We start from the raw sequence: 21,616 nt of genomic DNA, 5'->3' as shown, positions 1-21,616 counted from the left end.
AGAAGTTTATTCACCATTTTTATACTCATGTTTTGTGAACCGCTCCCTCAAGCATTGCTGTTAGATTTGATGAGGTGTGCAAATGTACGGAGAGGGGAAAGAAAATAATATTGTGGTCAAAAAACAAGGCCATCCCATCCCCTTTTTTAACATTTTTTCTTTATTCAGAACAATGCTACAACACACAGACAAGTTAAAGGTCTGTTGAACGTTACCTTAAGACACATAACATGCAGCAGGGCACTGTAACACATAGAAAAATAGTTATATGAAAAATAAGACAACATTTTGTTCCTCGAAAACCGAGGGTTTACAGTATTTGGCGTCGAAGCACACAGAACAGCAACCATTTGTTAAAACACAACGACGACATCTCAAACTTGATATAAATATGAGTCACTTCTCAAGCGGGAATTACCAGGAACAGTGTGACACTAGAATGGAAAAATAGATGTTCTGTAGAAGAATATGTCTATACTTGCTGTCCTCTTCCTTCCAAGAAACCTGCTGCATATTTTCTGACCCGTGTTGCTCAACTGAAACCAACATTTTTTTCATCAAAGTGGACGACATTAAATACCACAGATCTCTGCATGTTTCATTATCTGCACTGGAAAGCTGCTAGTATATTGAATAACCGGTCGCATATTTCAAAGTATACATGCTTTTTTTTTTTTGGAATAACAATTTCTGGTTTCTGTATCAAGTCCTATTCCCGTATGTAATGATGCAACATTAAAAGGGAAAATCTTAACACCTTGGGACCATCTGAGGGTTTTGTTTTATTTTAATGTTAAAATGCAAACACTGTAAACATTGTTCATTAGACTGGAAAAAATTGCATGTACTAAAAGGTGCTGAGATAGAACGAGTGTCTCTCGCTCTGAAACCACGTGTTAATTATTACTCAATATTTTTCTGATTGATATAATTCTTGATCTTGGAAATCGAGCTGTTGGTTAGGCTTTGGGATGAGACGATAATCAGTATGAGGATGTATCGTGTTATTTATTATTGTTCGCTTCCATTCACGAGGAGGCGGCATGAGTTTGAGGCTAGGATAAAGGTCCTAGGATAAAGTCTGAGGTCCTAGGATAAAGTCCGAGGTCCTAGGATAAAGGTCATGGATAAAGTCCAAGGTCATGGATAAAGTCCGAGGTCCTAGGATAAAGGTCCTAGGATAAAGTCCGAGGTCCTAGGATAAAGGTCATGGATAAAGTCCAACGTCATGGATAAAGTCCGAGGTCCTAGGATAAAGGTCCTAGGATAAAGTCTGAGGTCCTAGGATAAAGTCCAAGGTCCTAGGATAAAGGTCATGGATAAAGTCTGAGGTCCTAGGATAAAGTCCAAGGTCCTAGGATAAAGGTCATGGATAAAGTCCGAGGTCCTAGGATAAAGTCCAAGGTCCTAGGATAAAGGTCATGGATAAAGTCTGAGGTCTTAGGATAAAGTCTGAGGTCCTGGGATTGGGAATCTCTATACGAAAGTGGGAGGAGCTTAATATTTTTATTTCATCAGATGACCACAAACATCACTGATGTTTTATACCTTTGTTTAAAATTTTAAAGGTTCTCTCCATGCACCTGTTCAGGTACGTACTGAGGCCATCTACAGTAGCTAGGTAGATGATTATGGTTAAACTGTTGTGGTGATACCACATGCTGAAGTTTGTGACTGTAATTTCAGCTCATAAACAGTGATAACAGATCACTTCTAATGATAAAAAAAACGCATATAAATCAGCGCAGGCCTGATCTGATCGGTTAGCGATGACCGTTGTGCATAGTAGTATAGATAGTAAATTGTGCTAAGACAGTGTTCTCATAAACCAATCATCTGATCCACTCTTGACTTCCCGCTGTCTAATCTCAGTGTGATGGGTGTCAACAGAGAAGAAAATTGTGTATCAGCCAGTGTATCATATTATGCCATCAAGCGTTAGCATAAAAACACAATCATAAACACTATTAATATTTTCGATCCTATATAACGGACAAAAAAACATTAACCATATATTATATTTTATATATAAAACGTAGCTCACCATCGGTGACGAGCAGAGCGCACGAGCCGTCAAATTCGGGGACTATTTAAGGACTTTTGCACAAGTTCACAATTTAATATCAGTAGACATCAGCTCATGGATTCTGAATAGGGCACACTAGGCTTATACCAAAAAATAAAAATACTAAAAAATTGTAAGACAAATCTTTAGAAGTCAAATCTGATCACAAGCAAAGATGCACCATAAAACACATTAAGTATAAAGGGCAGTATTTAGCAATGTGAAAGTATTAAAAAAGCCATTTGTTATGGATTTTATGCCAGAGGTCACAAATAATGATGTCCAATTTAAAAAAATCAACAAAACAAAACATTAATTCCTACTTGCAGAATACGCTATGTTGCCAAAAGTTTTGGGACACCCCTGTAAATCATTGAATACAGGTGTTGTGTTTCAGGGGTTGGGCTCGGCCACTTAGTTCCAGTGAAAGGAACTCTTAATGCTTCAGCATATCAAGACATTTTGGACAATTTCATGCAATTTTCAACAGTTTTGGGGATGACCCCTTCCTGTTCCAACGTGAATGCGCATCAGTGCACAAAACAAGGACCATGAAGACATGGATGAGCGAGTTTGGAGGTCAGAGTTCTGACCTCAACCTGATAGAACACCTTTGGGATGAATTAGAGCGGAGACCGTGAGCCAGACCTTCTCGTCCAACATCAGTGCCTGACCTCACAAATGCGCTTCTAGAGGAATGGTCAAAAATTCCCATAAACACACTCCTAAACCTTGTGGAACGCCTTCCCAGAAGAGTTGAAGCTGTTATCGCTGTAAAGGGTGGGCCAACTCCATATTAAATTCATGTGCATGTAAAGGCAGACGTCCCGAAACTTTTGGCAATATCGTGTATGAGGTCTGATCAAAAAGTCCTAAGATGACATGGAGAATACTCAGTTTCCGATTTTAAGGCTGCGTACATTAGGAGTGTCTGCTTATCCGTTGCTGATTTTCAGGAGGAGATTTTCGGTGGAGATATTTCAATCAGCTGCTCTTAGATTATTTTTTGCACTCAGTTGTAGCTCTTGATGTGAGTGGAGACGGGGATAGTTTCCTTTTATTCTCGTTGTACTGATCTGATACGCATCAGCATACCAAAGCTGTTGGTTTTAATAAGATCTGTATGTTTTCTATGGCTAGCTAAAATTCATGAGGCAGTAGCTTTAATATACGTCCATTGAAAAAATGACAATACTAGGATGCAACCCTGAAGATAAGCTTAAAGCTAACCTATATTTTGCGGCACTGTTTTTTTGTTTTTTGCCTGATGGCTCGTTCCTGGAAGAACTTCCACATAGATCAGCCTCCTTGCTGCTGTCTGTAACGGATAAGGCTTAGAACGTTTTGACTAGACCTCGTATTATATGCTATTGTAGACATTTTGTAGACAACGTTTTTCTTGCTGAACTTTATCGTTCACGATTCTTGTGCTCTCCACTCTGTCCCGCCCTTCTGAAATTTCATAGCATGATGATAATCTTCATTCTTGTCGAGGAATGTACCAGCCGGCTGCGTCTCTTGTCTGTCGATGTAGACATTGTTCCAGTTCTTCAACAGCACCGGAAAACGGAAATCTCTTTCACAGAAAAAAATGATGCATATAAACAAACGGAATAGCAGATGATCCTGTTGTGCTTCTCCCCCCCCCCCACCACCTTCCATGTCTGTTGATGGAACAGGGGGAATTCTCACATGGGTTTCTGTTGTGGTTTGCCCTGAACTTTCTTCTCGTACGAGCCTGCGTGTTTGTAGCCTGAGACGTAGCCGGACGTGTCAACCATGTCGACCCGGCCCGCTTTGCCTTTCCCGCGGCCTGTCTCGTCAAAACGCTCCTTATGAGAACCTGTGAACTTGGTGGTGTCGGTCAGACGGGATACGGTGGGGGATGCCACAGCTCTCTGAGCAGCCAGAGGAAAAATACTTTAATGATCATGCTAAAGTCATGAATAACAGTCATCATAAAGCCGTCCCTTTAAAGCAGCTTCTTTCTTCTGTTCTGATGGTTTATACATTCATTACCAGTAAAACCAGTTACCTTTAAAAACCCTTTCTAATGGTAACGTAAATCTAGAATTTGTTGCTGTGTCATGTGATGTCATGTCTGTGATTACCGTAACTCCAGATATAATTGGCGACTTCCCCTCGATCATCTTGAAGACCTCCTCCGCTGCCTCCTCGCTGGTTTTATCTTTGAAGCGCTTCCTGGCTAATTCGGAAATGGCCTCCTTGAACTGGTTGTACGTGATGGTGCGGGCAGATTTGTTCCTACAAAACGAAGTGGAAAAATAGAGCAACGGACTTTGGAGCAACTTTGGATTTCCTTCGTACTGATTTACTAGTCTTTTTTACCAACTTTAATCTTGCTCATTTTAAGAGCAGTATTTAGGGTAAAGCATTGTTTTGATAATTTTAGGAAAATCTCCCACTATGCATTTTAAACCATTTATAAAACCAATATTCGTTCACAATAATATATTACTTTAGCATTATAGTAGCATTAGCATTATAGTATTAATATATGTAAAAACATAACAGCATAACACATTCCGAGCAGCCAACAATTCCATATAGCATGTAGAGCTGTGTTGATAAATGCTGATATGCAACGGACAAGCAAAGAGTTCACACCTTCTTCTCTGGAAATGACCGACATGGAGGCCACACCTCCTTCTATGGAAATGACCAACATAGAGGCCACACCTCTTTCTCTGAAAATGACAGACATGGAGGCCACACCTCCTTCTATGGAAATGACGGACATGGAGGCCACACCTCCTTCACTGAGACTGACAAAGAGGCCATACCTCCTTCTCTGGAAATGACAGGCATGAAAGCCACACCTCCTTCATTGAGAATGACAAGCACAAAGGCCAAACCTCCTTCTCTGGAAATGACCAACATGGAGGCCACACCTCCTTCTCTGGAAATGACGGACATGGAGGCCACACCTCCTTCTTTGGAAATGACAGACATGGAAGCCACACTTCCTTCACTGAGACTGACAAGCACAGAGGACTCACCACCTTCTTTGGAAATCACAGACATGGAGGCCACACCTTCTTCTCTGGAAATCACAGACATGGAGGCCACACCTCCTTCTCTGGAAATGACAGACATAGAGGCCATATAGAGGAACTAAGTTTGTGTTACCAAGTTTCAGTAACCCACTTTCCTGTGTTTCCAAGGAGAATGGAATATACAATAAACACAGCCATGTGTGATAATACACTGAGTCTGAGAACTTCCCTGTTCCACACTGCAGGAAGAGAACCCCTCTATTCTGTAGAAATAGTTTGAAAATGCACGAATAGATCAAATCATACTCCAATCTGAATGTCCCTTTCATATGGAAAAGCTCATCATCTATCTAAATAATCTTTATTAGCGTTTAGATATGCCTGATTTCTTTCCTTGGTCTCCGGTCACTCTTTCTGTTCTTCCTGAAATGTGTTAAAAACGCATAGTAACACGCATACAAATAGCCATTGCTGTGGTGATGAATCGCCTAAACAAAAGTCTATAAAGCCCCGTGTCTCCCTGAGTAACCCGGCTGTCATAGCAACAAGCTCGGGTAAACACGCCCCCTTTTTGGTTTATTATTAATGTGAGCTCTCGGGCAAGCGGGCGGTTTTGTTTGGGCGATCCTTCAGTGCTTCATTCCTCTCTGCCTGCTGCATGCTGCCTAATGTCAGATTGGAAATTCAGCTATTCACAGCAGACTGGATGCGAGTGTGAGAGAGAGAGAGAGAGAGAGAGAGGCTCATATGGATATAAACTGTTGATAAAATCATCTAGGAGATAAGTTCCTAAAAGCCTCGATGTGGAGAACGTTGTGAGGAGCCATGATGGTACTTCTGACTTTTTATGTCAGCTGAATTTGGCACTAAATGAACATTTGTTCCACAACTTTTGGATATGTGCTGGTAAATTGTTTCTAAGAAATTCTATCATATTCAACACAAAATATCGCACATATTGTTTAAATGAACTCCTTTCATAGTTCCCGAAAGCCTTGATGTCGAGAACGTTGTGAAGATCTGTGATGGCCCTTTACATATTCAAGGACAGCTTATAAGATAATGCAACCCTCATAGGAAAGCTGCAGTATGGTAGTGGCTGTGGAAAAACACAAAGATATCAATTTTTTGATCATTTCGTTTAGTACCTTAAGCTCACTTACAATATACGAGCGCATTTTCCGGACAAGCGGGGATCACGTGGATTGATGATGTAAGCAGATAATAGCAGGCCAATCTTTAAAGGCTCCTCATCGTACAGTCTGACATGGAGAAGACGTTAAAGGTTTATCCCGATGATCTCTTACACTGTTGCAACTAATAATATTCCAAATCCAATGGTGGAAACATGGAAGATTTCTGTGTGTTTTTCCCCTTTCTCATATAATAGAGTTATTGCATTCTATAAGGATCCAGATCCAGAGGCTCCAGATGTCATCTCACAGACAGTAACCCCAAAGTTATAAACCCCAACCCTAATAAACACAGTTAAGACTTGATTTTTAGATCACTCCTCTCCCACTGATTGTGCACAAACATTCACAGCATGTCCTCAGTGCTCCAGTAGATTGGTTTCAAAACCCAGACATCAGCCCAGCACCTTTCCACCCTCTTCAGTCCTGTTTTAAACAAATGCTACACAGTCTGATTCTGCAGGATCTGTTTAGACATCCCAGTCCTAAGCTGGAAAAAATAAAACATCCAATATATCTCATTACATACCACTGTACTAAATATATATATATATATATATATTATGTAAATGTGCTGGCTAACATTTCATTCAAAATGAAAAACTCCCATGAGGCCACATTCTGGTGTGTGACACAGAAAGCGACAAACTGATTGCATCTCCTGTTTCAACAGACCATAAATCCTCTCCAGACACTACTCATCAGCTTCATGTGGGTTCTTATACAGGAAGTAAGCATGTTCTGATTAAGTGTTTGCTTCCTGTCCACCTACCTCGTGGCTTTTAGAAGAATTTTCTAGCAGTGGTCCCACAATGAGGGGAATTTTAATACAAAAGAACATCCAGAACTTTTCTGTCAGCTGCATTTGGCTGAAGTTTGGTAAACAAGACCACAGGAAATGAATGAATTATATTACGACGTGATTACAGAAAAGCTTACATGGAATGAAGATCATAATTGTTGCATAGGTTTTAGATTGGTTCTAAGAAATTCCATGATCTTCAACACAATATTGTGCACATTGTTTAATTGTGCATATTGTTTAATTCCTATCGTAATCCTATAAATCTGTTGGAAAATAATTATCTATATATCAGGACATGCCTGGTTTAACAAGCCGCTCTAGTGAGATGTGACCCTTACTTGACTTTTGAGAAGACGATGTCCACGTCCGTGAGGGTGATGCTTTTGTTGTCTATGACGCCGCAGTCCTTGCACAGTTTGGACCAGTTCTTGCCGTGCATATCCTTCCCAGTGGCGCGGGTGTCTCCGTGGATGGCGAAGCGTCTGAAAGCCTCTTCCAGTGGTGTGAGCTCTACCGGCGTCCTGGCGCCGGCTGCTCCTTCGCTGGTCCCGTTCGACTCTGTAGAGAGACGCTTGGCTCGCTCTCGGGAATGCTCGCTGGGAGTACGTAGAGGTGTGCTGTTTGGTGTGGGGTGCTTGGCGCTCTGGACTTTAAACTCTTCCATGGTGCTGAAAGGAAAGAGGAAATGAAAGTCTTTATTTTTACTTATACAAGCACTGTGAAGGTCTGGGGTTTGGGAGTCTGTAAGGATATGGTACCAATGCAGCAGGGTTAAAGTCCTAGCTCATGAGCCTAACAGGGTGGTGCTTTGGCTTGAATTAACAACCTGGGTCTGAGCCACTGCTTATAACCATTATGCAATAGACTTGCCAATTCCTGCATCCTGGTATAGTTTTGCTTCACAACTTAACCTCAGAATTACAGATTTATTTCTGTCCATGCTTTTGTTGTCTATGACGCCGCAGTCCTTGCACAGTTTGGAGCAGTAACCTCAGAATTACAGATTTAGTTCTGTCCGGTTCCAACATCCTACCAGATTTTTCTATATTGCAAAAAACACACACGATGGCCTACTCACTGCGCATGCAGCATCATATAGTGGCTAAACACACAGGAAAGAGAGACAGAAAAGATCAGACAGATTTGCACCTTGCTCTGGTTCAAGAAAATGAAACCATTTATGGCATTTGGTAGACACTCTTATCCAGAGCAACTTCTATTTATCTCATTAATACAACTGGGCAATTAAAGGCCTTGCTTATGGGCCCAGTGCTGGGAGTTGAACTCAACACCTGATCAGAAGTCCAGTCTCATCAGTACCACTACAACTACTACTGTAATATTAGAGGATACTAGTTCTAATTAACATTTAGGCTCCCTTTCACTAGAAATCAGACTTAATTCTGATCCAGATCTGATATTGATAGAGCTGCATGAAATTTAGTTTTCAGTGCTTGATTAGGGAGCAATGCCATCCTTCCCACACACAGATGGGAGAACTGAAACTCTCAGGACTGTATAGTGAATGCTGTTGCTTCACATGGGAGCTGTGTGTGTGTGTGTGTGTGTGTTTAACTCTTTAATCTCTCTTCACACATATTTCACCCGTCACTTTCATTTAATAATAAATACCGAACCAGCAGCAGCACTGCATCTGGTCTTTCTCACCCTCTCACACTCATCACGAAGAGCGATCCAGCTCAGCACGCTTCCAGAGCAAAGCATCTCCGTGATGAAGGCTTGGGCTGCTAGCTCATTTCTGCCTCACAGATATGATCTGTTTATGTTTTTTGTATCACGGATGCGTTACTGACGTAAAAGAACCATCAACCCAAAATATGACCAAAAAAAAAAACCCTGATAGCGTGATGGGGCTCGTAATGTGAGACTGGCTCTGTCGTGATTCTCACTGAATGAGCGGCCGAGGCAAAATGCTCTGGCACTGAGGTGAGCTGCTATTAATAGACTATTAATAATATGGAATAATCTGCGTAGCGATCTGAGCGTGAGCAGATGGACACTCCAAACCGTTTTTCCCTTCTCATGAATACAGAGAGCACTGTGGGCTAAAGCAGACCCATTTATAATGAGAATTATCTACAACACCACTAGTATCATTCCTACTGCTGCTATAGCAAGGGAAACATAAACTGTGGCTGAAAACATGCTAAAAGGACATACACAATATAAGAACAAAAACAAAGCAGAAGCACCATAATAGAGGCTCACCTTGACCCTAGGAGTCTCCTGTCACTCTCTGTCCTTCCCTCAGTGTGGCTCAGGTCAGCGTTTCGTCTCTCTTGTCTCCCGGTGCAGCTGCAACGGCAAAGGTTCTGTTTTTCAGGCTCTGCCGACTCAGGGAACAAAGTACGGTAGCAACAGTCTGATTTTCACTTTCACATTCACTCAAACCACAGAGACACACAACAGGCTGATTTATGACGAGCAACGAGTCGTGCAAATGCCACAGTTTGCAGCATAGAAAGCTTCTGCAAGAAAATTCACAGATTTCCATAGAGTATAAAATATAAATCGACTTAAAAATGTCAATATCAGCTCTGCTTGTTCAACATTAAACATTATTGTAAATACTGGGAATGAAACAAATGAAGTCAGTCAGACTTAAATGAAAGAAATGGCCTGCAACATAAGAAAATCAACCACAAATAAACCAATACTTCGCAATACAACAAGAAAATCAACCACAAATAAACCAATACTTCGCAATACAACATAAGAAAATCAACCACAAATAAATCAATAATACATGGGAAAATCAGCCAGAGACAATCCAGAGCTTTCTAACACACAGAAAATAAATTAGCAAAACCGTACAGCAGAATTTCACTCGAACATTACGGTCAGGATTTCATTAATGTTCACAAATCACATGATTTCATTCAGATTTTTCAAAGTTCTGGTAAAAGTATTAGAAAGTTTTATATAGATAGATAGATCTGTTGGTGATGGTTTCAATTTTGAGATTTTAAAACCTTATAATGGGTGAAGTTTACATTTAATTTATAACAAAATAAAAATATATTTATATAAAAAATAAATTATAAAAAAAATTTCTAAAAGAGGCATGTATAAAAAATTTTGCACAGGATGTTTGTTAAATATTTCAAACACTCAATCGACATAGATACAACAAAATGATCGCAAACAAATGACATGGGGGTCCAAGCACTGCAGGAGCTGGAGTAATACTGTATTTATTATTATTTACCGTTTATTTTTTCTTTCTTTAGGTATTGAGCGAATGTCACAGAGGTCAACCAACCACACGGCCACAAATTTGGATTTGTTTGAATCAAATCCGGAAACGTTTACACAGCAGGGTTAACCCTACAATCTGTAGCTTATTATATTCTCCGAAATGAAACGATTATTGTACAGAACGTTAATTACTTTAATTGTGAAATATCAGTAAAGATTTCTAGTGTCTGTGTAACACGCTAAGCTAACAACAGGAACTAACTTGTCTTGCAAAGATTAAACTGTAGAAACTATAAACAGGGAAAAAACACATCTTGTTGTACGTTAATACAACCGTTGTGGTATATGAGCACTTGTTATTGGAAAACTTTGGGGGGTTACAGTAGATTTACATCACAAACCCAGTGCTGTTGATTACGTCCCCGTAACCGGCTCACCTCCAAGTGTTTTGTTCCTTACTTATTTTAATTATTTCATTTCATTTGTGTCTAGGATTTCCGCCAGATAAAAACGCTGTTTCTTCTTCTGTCAGTGTAATTAACACGCCCGTATATTTAACACCGCTGTCAATTCAGTCATTGCTCCTGCTTTGGCAGACGTCTGCAACTTTGATCACACAAGCAAACTGTCAAGACTTTATTGCTGTTAGCGCTATTGTCATAAAAGTGTCAAATCACCTGGCACGAGCAAAGGAAACCAGAGCGCATGACTAGCAGTGAATCTGTGAATCGTTCTGTGTTGCTCTCCGACTGTAGCCACTTAAGACGTCGCTCACCTCAGTGCGGCTCCCATAGCACCCGACATCGCAAACTTCACGACCTCAGAGACGCCGCACTGCCATGGAAAAACAGGAGACAAGAGATATCCTCTGCTGTTTCAGCACTGGAGCAAGCTAGCTAAACCGTCACCAACCACAATCTGAGCAACTCATAATCTCACTCACGTTGTGTTTCGCTCGGGCTCCTCGTGCTCCTGCCTCGCCAGCTCAAATCTGCATCTATCACTCTGACACACAGCTCGATGGACTTAAAGTGAGCTCCATCAATGTACAAGGGAACCCTCGAGGCCCACTTGAAGACGTCGCTATTGAATAGCTCGGTGCATTACGGCTCATTGTAGGAAGAAACAAACCTTTATTAGTAGCTAACAAAACTAGCATTCAGTCTGAGAGACACTGTGGGTCCATTGTGTATACAACACACACACACACACACACACACGAACAGATAGCGACATCACCGACTGTCACAGGTGACGAAAGGGCAGAAGTCACAAATAACGCACTTCATTTCACAATCCTGAGCATTTCTAAAGAAAAAAATTGATCCTGATTCAGATCTACGACGCTAACGTCACTAACATTAAAGGAAATCTTATAGCTAGCAGTTTAGCTTCACACTCAATCATCACACATCAGATAACACGTACACACACACACACACACACACACACACACCACACACACACACATACACACAGGAATAAATCACGGGGTGTGCTGGAATAGGAAAATAACTAACCATCATTAACAAAGTGTTAACCACAGCAATTTGTCTACTGTTTACATTTTTATTAAATATTACTTAAAGATCAACACCGGATAGATAGATAGATAGATAGATAGATAGATAGATAGATAGATAGATAGATAGATAGATAGACAGAAAGAAAGAAAGAAAGAAAGAAAGAAAGAAGGAAAAAAATTAAGAAACAAAGAAGGAAAGAGGAAAGAAAGATGCAGAGAGAGAAAGAAAGAAGAAAAGAAAGAAAGAAAAAAAAGGAAGAAAGAAAGAAAGAAAGGAAGAAAAAAAGGAAGGAAGAAAGATCCAGAGAAAGAAAGAAAGAAAGAAAGAAAGAAAGAAAGATCCAGAGAGAGAGAGAAAGAAAGAAAGAAAGAAAGAAAGAAAGAAAGAAAGAAAGAAAGAAAGAAAGAAAGAAAGAAAGAAAGAAAGAAAGAAAGAAACTCCATGATACAGAAAGTGTGCGTGTCTCTACTGTAACTGTAATCAGTTGTATTACATGCAGCATGATTTTATATAAGAAATGAAAACAGATAAGGAAGTGACCTGAAGTAGATATTCATATCTCTAACCTCTGTATCTGTGTCTATTATTATCTATTATTACTGTAAACATTACAATCTGTTCAAAAGTCATCATTCATCTCATTCCCCCTGAGAAAAACCTGAATTCTTCATCAACTTGGAACAACTTAAAGGGACACTTAAAACTTCCTGTGCTTCCTTTCCTGCCTGAATTTATGGCACTTGTAAATAACTCTATTTTTATGTCTTATTTATTGTTGTGGGGGTTTTTTTTCTCAAAAATGAATATGATACCGGTTTCCTTCTCTCCACCGAAAGAGCGAGGGATAAGGCGCAGTGAGAGAGAGCAGATCTCGGGAGAATGTGGGGAATCTGTACGCTGATCTGCGCATCGCTGCATGCTTACATGCATCTGCCTTCTGGAGATGCTCTGCACAGACCGATGCTTACACAATAAATTGTCCTATTTAAAACATCGACTATTTATAGCAGCAGTGGAAGCAGCGAGACTCGCCGTCCGAGAGAGCGCCAGGAATCGGAGCTGAGCGGTGGGGGTGGAGCTAAGCTGCTGATGTAAGAGGTAAACAGGAAAAAGAGGCAAGGCAAGCGTCGGTGCAGTGTCTCATTCTGGCATCTGTGAAAGAGTGATGCCACCACAACCCAACACACACACACACACAAACCATTGCATCATCCCAACACAGACTATAACCTGCCCCATGATGCTGTGATATAAGAGGAATAAAACACTCCATAGCAAGAGGATACAGGAAACTATGGGCTGGTAGGAGGAGGAACTCCGCCTTGTGCTCTTCATTATTTTTCTAAAGCAGCACATTTTATTTCTTACATATTGTTCTATTCTCTTTATAAGCATGTGAGGAAGGAAGGAAAGAAAGAAAGAAAGAAAGAAAGAAAGAAAGAAAGAAAGAAAGAAAGAAAGAAAGAAAGAAAGAAAGAAAGAAAGAAAGAAAGAAAGAAAGAAAGAAAGAAAGAAAGAAAGAAAGAAAGAAAGAAGGTATAAACGAACAAAAGATCCAGAGTGAAAGAAAGAAAGAAAGAAAGAAAGAAGGTATAAACAAACAAAAGATCCAGAGAGAAAGAAAGAAAGAAAAGAAGGAAGGAAAGAAAGAAAGAAAAGAAGGTATAAATGAACAAAAGATCCAGAAAGAAAGAAAGAAAGAAAGAAAGAAAGAAAGAAAGAAAGACAGAAAAAAAACTAAAGAAAGAAAGATCCAAAGAGAGAGAGAAAGAAAGAAAGATCCAAAGAGAGAAAGAAAGATCCAGAGAGAGAGAGAAAGAAAGAAAGAAAGAAAGAAAGAAAGAAAGAAAGAAAGAAAGAAAGAAAGAAAGAAAGAAAGAAAGAAAGAAAGAAAAAAGTAACTAAAGAAAGAAAGATCCAAAGAGAGAGAGAAAGAAAGAAAGATCCAAAGAGAGAAAGAAAGAAAGAAAGAAAAGAAGGTATAAACGAACAAAAGATCCAGAGAGAAAGAAAGAAAGAAAGAAAGAAAGAAAGAAAGACAGACAGAAAAAAGTAACTAAAGAAAGAAAGATCCAAAGAGAGAGAAAGAAAGAAAGATCCAAAGAGAGAAAGAAAGAAAGATCCAGAGAGAGAGAGAAAGAAAGAAAGATCCAAAGAAAGAAAGAAAAGAAGGTATAAACGAACAAAAGATCCAGAGAGAAAGAAAGAAAGACAGAAAGAAAGAAAGAAAAAAGTAACTAAAGAAAGAAAGATCCAAAGAGAGAGAGAGAGAGAAAGAAAGAAAGAAAGAAAGAAAGAAAGAAAGAAAGAAAGAAAGAAAGAAAGAACTAAAGAAAGAAAGATCCAAAGAGAGAGAGAAAGAAAGATCCAAAGAGAGAAAGAAAGAAAGATCCAGAGAGAGAGAGAAAGAAAGAAAGATCCAAAGAAAGAAAGAAAAGAAGGTATAAACGAACAAAAGATCCAGAGAGAAAGAAAGAAAGAAAGAAAGAAAGAAAGACAGAAAAAAAAACTAAAGAAAGAAAGATCCAAAGAGAGAGAGAAAGAAAGAAAGATCCAAAGAGAGAAAGAAAGATCCAGAGAGAGAGAGAAAGAAAGAAAGAAAGAAAGAAAGAAAGAAAGAAAGAAAGAAAGAAAGAAAGAAAGAAAGAAAGAAAGAAAGAAAAAAGTAACTAAAGAAAGAAAGATCCAAAGAGAGAGAGAAAGAAAGAAAGATCCAAAGAGAGAAAGAAAGAAAGAAAAGAAGGTATAAACGAACAAAAGATCCAGAGAGAAAGAAAGAAAGAAAGAAAGAAAGAAAGAAAGAAAGAAAGAAAGAAAGAAAGAAAGACAGACAGAAAAAAGTAACTAAAGAAAGAAAGATCCAAAGAGAGAGAAAGAAAGAAAGATCCAAAGAGAGAAAGAAAGATCCAGAGAGAGAGAGAAAGAAAGAAAGATCCAAAGAAAGAAAGAAAAGAAGGTATAAACGAACAAAAGATCCAGAGAGAAAGAAAGAAAGACAGAAAGAAAGAAAGAAAAAAGTAACTAAAGAAAGAAAGATCCAAAGAGAGAGAGAGAGAGAGAAAGAAAGAAAGAAAGAAAGAAAGAAAGAAAGAAAGAAAGAAAGAAAGAAAGAAAGAAAGATCCAAAGAGAGAGAGAAAGAAAGAAAGATCCAAAGAGAGAAAGAAAGAAAGATCCAGAGAGAGAGAAAAAGAAAGAAAGATCCAAAGAAAGAAAGAAAGAAAGAAAGAAAGAAAGAAAGAAAGAAAGAACTAAAGAAAGAAAGATCCAAAGAGAGAGAGAAAGAAAGAAAGATCCAAAGAGAGAAAGAAAGAAAGATCCAGAGAGAGAGAGAAAGAAAGAAAGATCCAAAGAAAGAAAGAAAAGAAGGTATAAACGAACAAAAGATCCAGAGAGAAAGAAAGAAAGAAAGAAAGAAAGAAAGAAAGAAAGAAAGAAAGAAAGAAAGAAAGAAAAAAGTAACTAAAGAAAGAAAGATCCAAAGAGAGAGAGAGAGAGAGAGAGAGAGAGAGAGAGAGAGAGAGAAAGAAAGAAAGAAAGAAAGAAAGAACTCCATAACCTCCATAAGAAAGAAAGCACTGCATCCTCCCAGCACAGACTATAACCTGCCCCATGATGCTGTGGTATAAGAGGAATAAAACACTCGAGGACACGAGGAAACAGGAAACTAATCAGCTACAGTATGTTCTTCATTATTTTTCTAAAAGCAGCACATTTTATTCCTTACACATCGTTCTATCCTCTTTATAAGCATGTGAGACACATGAACTCCATCTTGTTGAATTTGTGCACAGGTGACATACTACAGAGACCGCTCTGGCTCTGGTTCAGAAAAGTCACAGGCTATATATTTAGTCTTCTCTCTCTCTCTCTCTCTCTCTCTCTCTCTTTCTGTGAGAAAGTGCAGGCCACAATGCCCTTACAATAAGAGCCATTAATCAGCTGAGGTAAGTATGACTCCACACAGTCAGGGTGTGAATGGAGACGCATCCTCTGCTCTTCACACTCCACATTTGAGCTGCATTTCAAAAATGATAATATAAAACTAATTTATTACATAAGTATGATATATTATAAGTACAAAAAAAAAGAAGATTAATACCAAACAGCCCTGAGACCATACTTACTGTATATCCAACACCCCTAACACACACACACACACCACCACAATGACACGGTCATGCTGGGACTTGATTCGCTGGTTGGTTTTATTCATTTTGCAAACACTATTTTTATTCCCAGGATCTTACTAATGAGTGAGAATCAGATCCTAGACATGCCAGAGCAGTTTTTGCTCAAGACCCTGTGCCTGGGGAAGGGGTTCAAACCCACAACCTTCCTCTCTCTGGTGCACTGAAGCTTCACTGCAGATACTCGTGATCAATGAACGTAATGTGTGAAGATTAAACCAGTTTTTAGGCACTGTCTCACCATCCTGGAGTCTCCTCTCCACCATCTCCTACTACAGTACAGAAATTTTGCCAAGACTATATTTGATTTAATGACATGTTGTACTTATTGTTCATTTAGAGTTACCTTTATTGATGTGGAGGATCTGTGAAGTTATTTCCTGTTTTGTCTCTCTCTCTCTCTCTCATGCGTAGGTGCAGTGTCTCATTCTGGCATTTGTGAAAGAGTGATGCCACCACAACCCAACACACACACACACACACACACACACACACACACACAAACCATTGCATCATCCCAACACAGACTATAACCTGCCCCATGATGCTGTGATATAAGAGGAATAAAACACTCCATGGCATGAGGATACAGGAAACTATGGGCTGGTAGGAGGAGGAACTCCGCCTTGTGCTCTTCATTATTTTTCTAAAGCAGCACATTTTATTTCTTACATATTGTTCTATTCTCTTTATAAGCATGTGAGGAAGGAAGGAAGGAAGGAAAGAAAGAAAGAAAGAAAGAAAGAAAGAAAGAAAGAAAGAAAGAAAGAAAGAAAGAAAGAAAGAAAGAAAGAAAGAAAGAAAGAAAGAAAGAAAGAAAGAAAGAAAGAAAGAAAGAAAGTCTTTCCCTCACCAGCCTCTCTCTCGCTCTGCTTGTAATATTATTCTCTCTCTCTCTCTCTCTCTCTCTCTCACACACTCACTCTTTCTCTCTCTCTGTTTGTAATATTATTGACTCTCTCTTTCTCTCTCTGCTTGTAATATTATTCTCTCTCTCTCTCTCTCTCTCTCTCACACACTCACTCTTTCTCTTTCTCTGCTTGTAATATTATAGACTATCTTTCTCTCTCTGTCTCTCTTACTCTCTCCCTTTCTCTCTCTCTCTCTCTCTGCTTGTAATATTATAGACTCTCTCTCTCTCCCTCTCTATCTCTCCCTATTCTCTCTCTCTCTCTCACTCACTCTTTCTCTCTCTCTGCTTGTAATATTATTGACTTTCTCTCTCTCTCTCTCTCTCTCTCTCTCTCACTCACTCACTCTTTCTCTCTCTGCTTGTAATATTATTGACTTTCTCTCTCTCTCTCTCTCTCTCTCTCTCTCTCTCTCTCTCTCACTGACTCTTTCTCTCTCTCTGCTTGTAATATTATTGACTTTCTCTCTCTCTCTCTCTCGCTCTCTCTCTCTCTCACTGACTCTTTCTCTCTCTCTGCTTGTAATATTATTGACTTTCTCTCTCTCTCTCTCTCGCTCTCTCTCTCTCTCTCTCTCACTGACTCTTTCTCTCTCTCTGCTTGTAATATTATTGACTTTCTCTCTCTCTCTCTCTCTCTCTCTCTCTCATTCACTCTTTCTCTCTCTCTCTGCTTGTAATATTATAGACTCTCTCTCTAACTCTTTCCCTCTCCCTTTCTCTCTCTCTTTCTCTCTGTCCCTCTCTCTCTCAAAGCTCTCATGAAGTCATGAAGACTTAAAGTTATAGACTGTTACAGATCACTACAATGTGGCACGCCCATGATTCGAGTTATTCTTAAAGAAATGATAATGTTCTCAAACCAGCCTGTTAATAGAACCCTTTTATTTGAGACTAATCAGATGTGAGAATTCAGAGCTGTAGTGTGAGTTTTTATTTGACAGCCATCGGTAATTATTTACGGAGAGTCCCTAATTTCCTGTGTCGAAAACAGCTCTCGTTGCTTTGGGAAACTGAGACCCTCAAACGGTCCAAAATGTTTTTCTCGCTCAGCTCCCAGCTGTTAGGAGCAAACATTTGGGGTTTTCCGGGTGTCCCCGTGGACCGAGACAGGTTTTCTAGAACCTTCTGTCAAGTCGCATGCTCTTATATAAAGAGTGTAATACTGGAATCGTGGCTAGATAAACACATCGGGCTCCAGAGTGGCAGGAATTTATTCTGACCATCAGCACTTTAGAACCCAATGACGTCTGTCCATGCCTGTGGGAGTCTGATTGTGCTTAGTCTGTGGGGATTTCATTTCATCCCTGTCAATCACGGTGATGCTAGTCGGTCATGGCCGCCTGTTCGCATGTATACAGAATAAGCTGGCACTCGACTCCAGCCACCTAATTTGGGAGATACAGTGGCTGCTGGATGTGAATCAGTCAGAGCTCTCTCACGTGGAAAAAGGAGATTCGGTTAAGAAGGTGGGACTTGGCTAAGACAAAATAAAATGGGAGAAAATTAGGTAGCAATATACGAAAATGAGCAACTATTTTTAAAAAAATAGGCTACTGGCACAGAAAGCACACGTTAAAATGCAAATGTTTTTTTTCCTGAGTAAAGAAGCACATGCTTTGGTTATGCAAAAAACAAGAGCCCCTGTTGTTGAGAACAATGACTTTCCAGGCCACTGCATCGCAACCAGACCTGAAAAGTCTGGCCTGACTTCAATCGCAATTGTGTTAATCCACAAAGCTGTATAAGAAAAGCAAGGATTTGGTTCGTCAATGGTTAGTCAATGGTTAGATAGTGTGCTTCTGATTTAATACCGTCTATCCTACTATCAACTATAAAACCTTACGTATTTAAAAAAAAATACATATAGAATTTTTTTTTTATTTTGAGGGTTTCACCTGTTAGTTTTAGAAGCCTTTAATATTTTATATAATGTCATATTTCTGTGTCCGGCTATACATACTGGGCATAACATTATGACCACCTGCCTGATATCGTGTTGGCCCCCCCTTTTAGCTGCCAAAACAGCCCTGACCCATCGAGGCATGGACACTGGATCCTTGAAGGTGTGCTGGGGTATCTGGCACCAAGATGTTAAAGGACACTTTTGATAGATGCTGACCACTGCAGACCGGGAACACCTCCACAAGAGCTGCAGTTTTGGAGATGCTCTGATCCAGTCGTCTAGCCATCACAATTTCGTCAAAATCGTCCATTTCTTCCTGCTTCTAACACATCAACTTTGAGCGTAAAATGCCTAATATACCCCACCCACTAACAGGTGCCACGATGAGGAGATCATTACTGGTCATAATGTTATGCCTGATCGTTGTGTGTATGTCACACTAGAATGTCTCATTATGTAATGAAAGCCTGACTACTGAATGGTGCAATTATTGCCAGGTCTTGCATAAGGAAGGCATGATATCACGTTTCTCAAATCAGTTGCTCGATTGAATTCATTCCAGTACAGGACTGGACTTTATTCATCTATGGCACATTTCATTGCATATGAATGTACATGATTATATAAATGATCGAGTGATGCGCGTGAGAGCAGTGCACATGTGGAAACGTGGTACAGGCGATGCAACAGCTCGAGCTATTACATAAGCGCGGTGAGAAAAAAAAACCCACGCGTTTAATTGTTGTTGTTGTTGTTGTAAATATTTGCGGTCAAGGCGCGCGCGCGCGAGCCTGGCTTTACACATCAAACACAGACGGTGAAGAATTTCGCCTAAATATTCGCTTAAAGTACTAAAGAAATGAAAGCAGTCATGCAAAGAAATGGCTTCTTGTAAACATTTGTCGCTCTCACTTAGATGCATGAAAAAAAAAATAAAAAAACATCCCGGATGTTTACTTTTCATCCCACATTCCTGCATCACTCTACAGTGGAAAATACCTCGAATATGTTCCAGCAGCATCAACACAAATATCGTCTCCCAAACGAGTAAAAAATTCAGACGAGCTTACGTGTAAGGCTTCTGCGTCGTCCTTCACGCCTCTTCCTTTTATTATATTTCCTTCTTTTGACACATTTCTCACTGCCGGCGCCAATTAATGCACACACGTCCGCGGTCCTGCGTGAGCCCTCGCGCTCTGACCTGCTCGCTGTTCCGAGAACGAACCGTTTGTGACTGATCGACTCTTCCCGAGCGAGTCGACTCACTGAATCATATATGGATTGAATTCGCAGTGAAATCATTCTGTTTAAATTGTACACAACATATCGTGAACCCGTGTTATACGATCACGTATAAAACAACCACTGACACAATCTGATTCACGTCAATTGGTTTGCCCGAAAGAATCGATTCTTTAAACGACTCGCTAAGGATTCTCTCCGAAATGCTTTCCTAATCCCTACACAAACGCATTATGGGTATTTATGTGCCTTTAGGACAGGGCTTTTCAACTGCACTGTGGCAGGTGGACCACACTGGACAATATCTGACTGTGTGTATATACACTAACCGGACACTTTAATAGGAACACCTGTACAATCAGGTAATTATCCAGTCATGTGGTAGTAAACATCATCTAGATATATCATTAAGCTACAGGTAATGTTCACGTCAAACATCATAATAGGAAGAAAAATGCCATCTCTGGGTTTGTGGCATGGTTGATGGTGGTAGACGGGCCACCTGGTTTGAGTTTTCCACAAAAGAATGGCCAGAGCAGATTACACAACATTGAGGTGGATGAGCTACAACAGCGGAAGACCACACAGGGTTCCACTTCTGACAGCCAAGAACCTGAGGCTATCGTGGGCACAGGCTTACTGAACTGCTGCCTGTTTTCTTCCCCTAATCTTTGACCTGCCAGTTCCACTGAGATCACTGACTGGGTTTTGAGCTATACACCGATCAGGCAAAACATTATGAACAGTAAGAGGTGCCGTGAATAAGACTGCTTATCTCCTCATCATGGCACCTGTTAGTGGGTGGGATATATTAGGCAGCAAGGGAACATTTAGATGTGTTAGAAGCAGGAAAAATGGGCAAGCATAAGGATTTGAGCGAGTTTGACGAAGGGCCAAATTGTGATGGCTAGACAACTGGATCAGAGCATCTCCAAAACTGCAAAAAGCTCCTGTGGGGTGTTCCTGGTCTGCAGTGGTCAGTTATCAAAAATGGTCAAAGGAAGGAACAGTGGTGAACCGGCGACAGGGTCATAGGCGGCCAAAGCTCATTGATGCACGTGGGGAGTGAAGGCTGGCCCGTGTGATCCGATCCAACAGACGAGCTACTGTTGCTCAGACTGCTGAAGAAGTTAATGCTGGTTCTGACAGAGGTGTCAGAATACACAGTGCAGGATGGGTCAGGGCTGTTTTGGCAGCAAAAGGGGGACCAACACAATATTACATATATAATACAACAGGTGGTCATAATGTTATGCCTAGTCAGTGTAGTTTGTAACACCTTGGGCTGTAAAGTCAGTTCTCTGTGAGTGTACTAAGAGCACCATTACGACATAAAAACCAGTGTCTTGTTCTGGATATTAAATCTGTGATTAATTTATCAGTCAATATTCCTATAATACAAATCGTTGACCTTACAAAATAAAACAGAACTGTAGTTTGTACAGTTACTAACACTAACCTTAATAGGTAGTTGTAAATGTTATGTAATCTTCACATAATACTGATATCAAAAGGCACATTTTAGAATCTTTGGCCTAGTTGCTA

General features: G+C 39.9%; 1 protein-coding gene across 4 annotated transcripts; it reads right to left on the bottom strand.

The window, feature by feature from the left end:
- Positions 1-139: 139 nt before the first annotated feature.
- Positions 140-20,059, bottom strand: LOC131344363 (tubulin polymerization-promoting protein). 4 transcript variants are annotated; one of them, XM_058376624.1, is made up of 6 exons: positions 11,243-11,400; positions 11,075-11,133; positions 9,310-9,396; positions 7,419-7,748; positions 4,177-4,330; positions 140-3,963 (listed from the first exon to the last, which is right to left on the bottom strand). In XM_058376624.1, exons 2-6 carry the CDS (start codon positions 11,101-11,103, stop codon positions 3,754-3,756), a joined length of 810 nt encoding a protein of 269 aa, XP_058232607.1. In that variant the 5' UTR covers positions 11,104-11,133; positions 11,243-11,400; the 3' UTR covers positions 140-3,753. The 4 variants fall into 4 exon arrangements, with proteins under 4 accessions (XP_058232607.1, XP_058232608.1, XP_058232610.1 ...); XM_058376625.1 differs by lacking the exons at positions 11,075-11,133; positions 11,243-11,400 and adding an exon at positions 19,900-20,059; XM_058376627.1 differs by lacking the exon at positions 11,075-11,133.
- Between the last annotated feature and the right edge of the window lie 1,557 nt (positions 20,060-21,616).

This window comes from Hemibagrus wyckioides, linkage group LG23 (assembly GCF_019097595.1).
Source record: "Hemibagrus wyckioides isolate EC202008001 linkage group LG23, SWU_Hwy_1.0, whole genome shotgun sequence".
Classification (NCBI taxonomy): Eukaryota; Metazoa; Chordata; class Actinopteri; order Siluriformes; family Bagridae; genus Hemibagrus; species Hemibagrus wyckioides.
The sequence above is the reverse complement of the archived record's forward strand: the minus strand, read 5'-3'. Positions and strand labels throughout refer to the sequence as shown.

What these genes read in the sequence shown, in the direction of transcription:
- LOC131344363 (XM_058376624.1), bottom strand. Translation starts at nt 11,103, where the DNA reads ATGTCGGGTGCTATGGGAGCCGCACTGAG. An exon ending in AGGAGACTCCTAGGGTCAAG is followed by an intron (nt 7,749 to 9,309) that starts GTGAGCCTCTAT and finishes CTTTCCTTTCAG; the next exon opens with CACCATGGAAGAGTTTAAAG. An exon ending in CAATTATATCTGGAGTTACG is followed by an intron (nt 3,964 to 4,176) that starts GTAATCACAGAC and finishes CTGGCTGCTCAG; the next exon opens with AGAGCTGTGGCATCCCCCAC.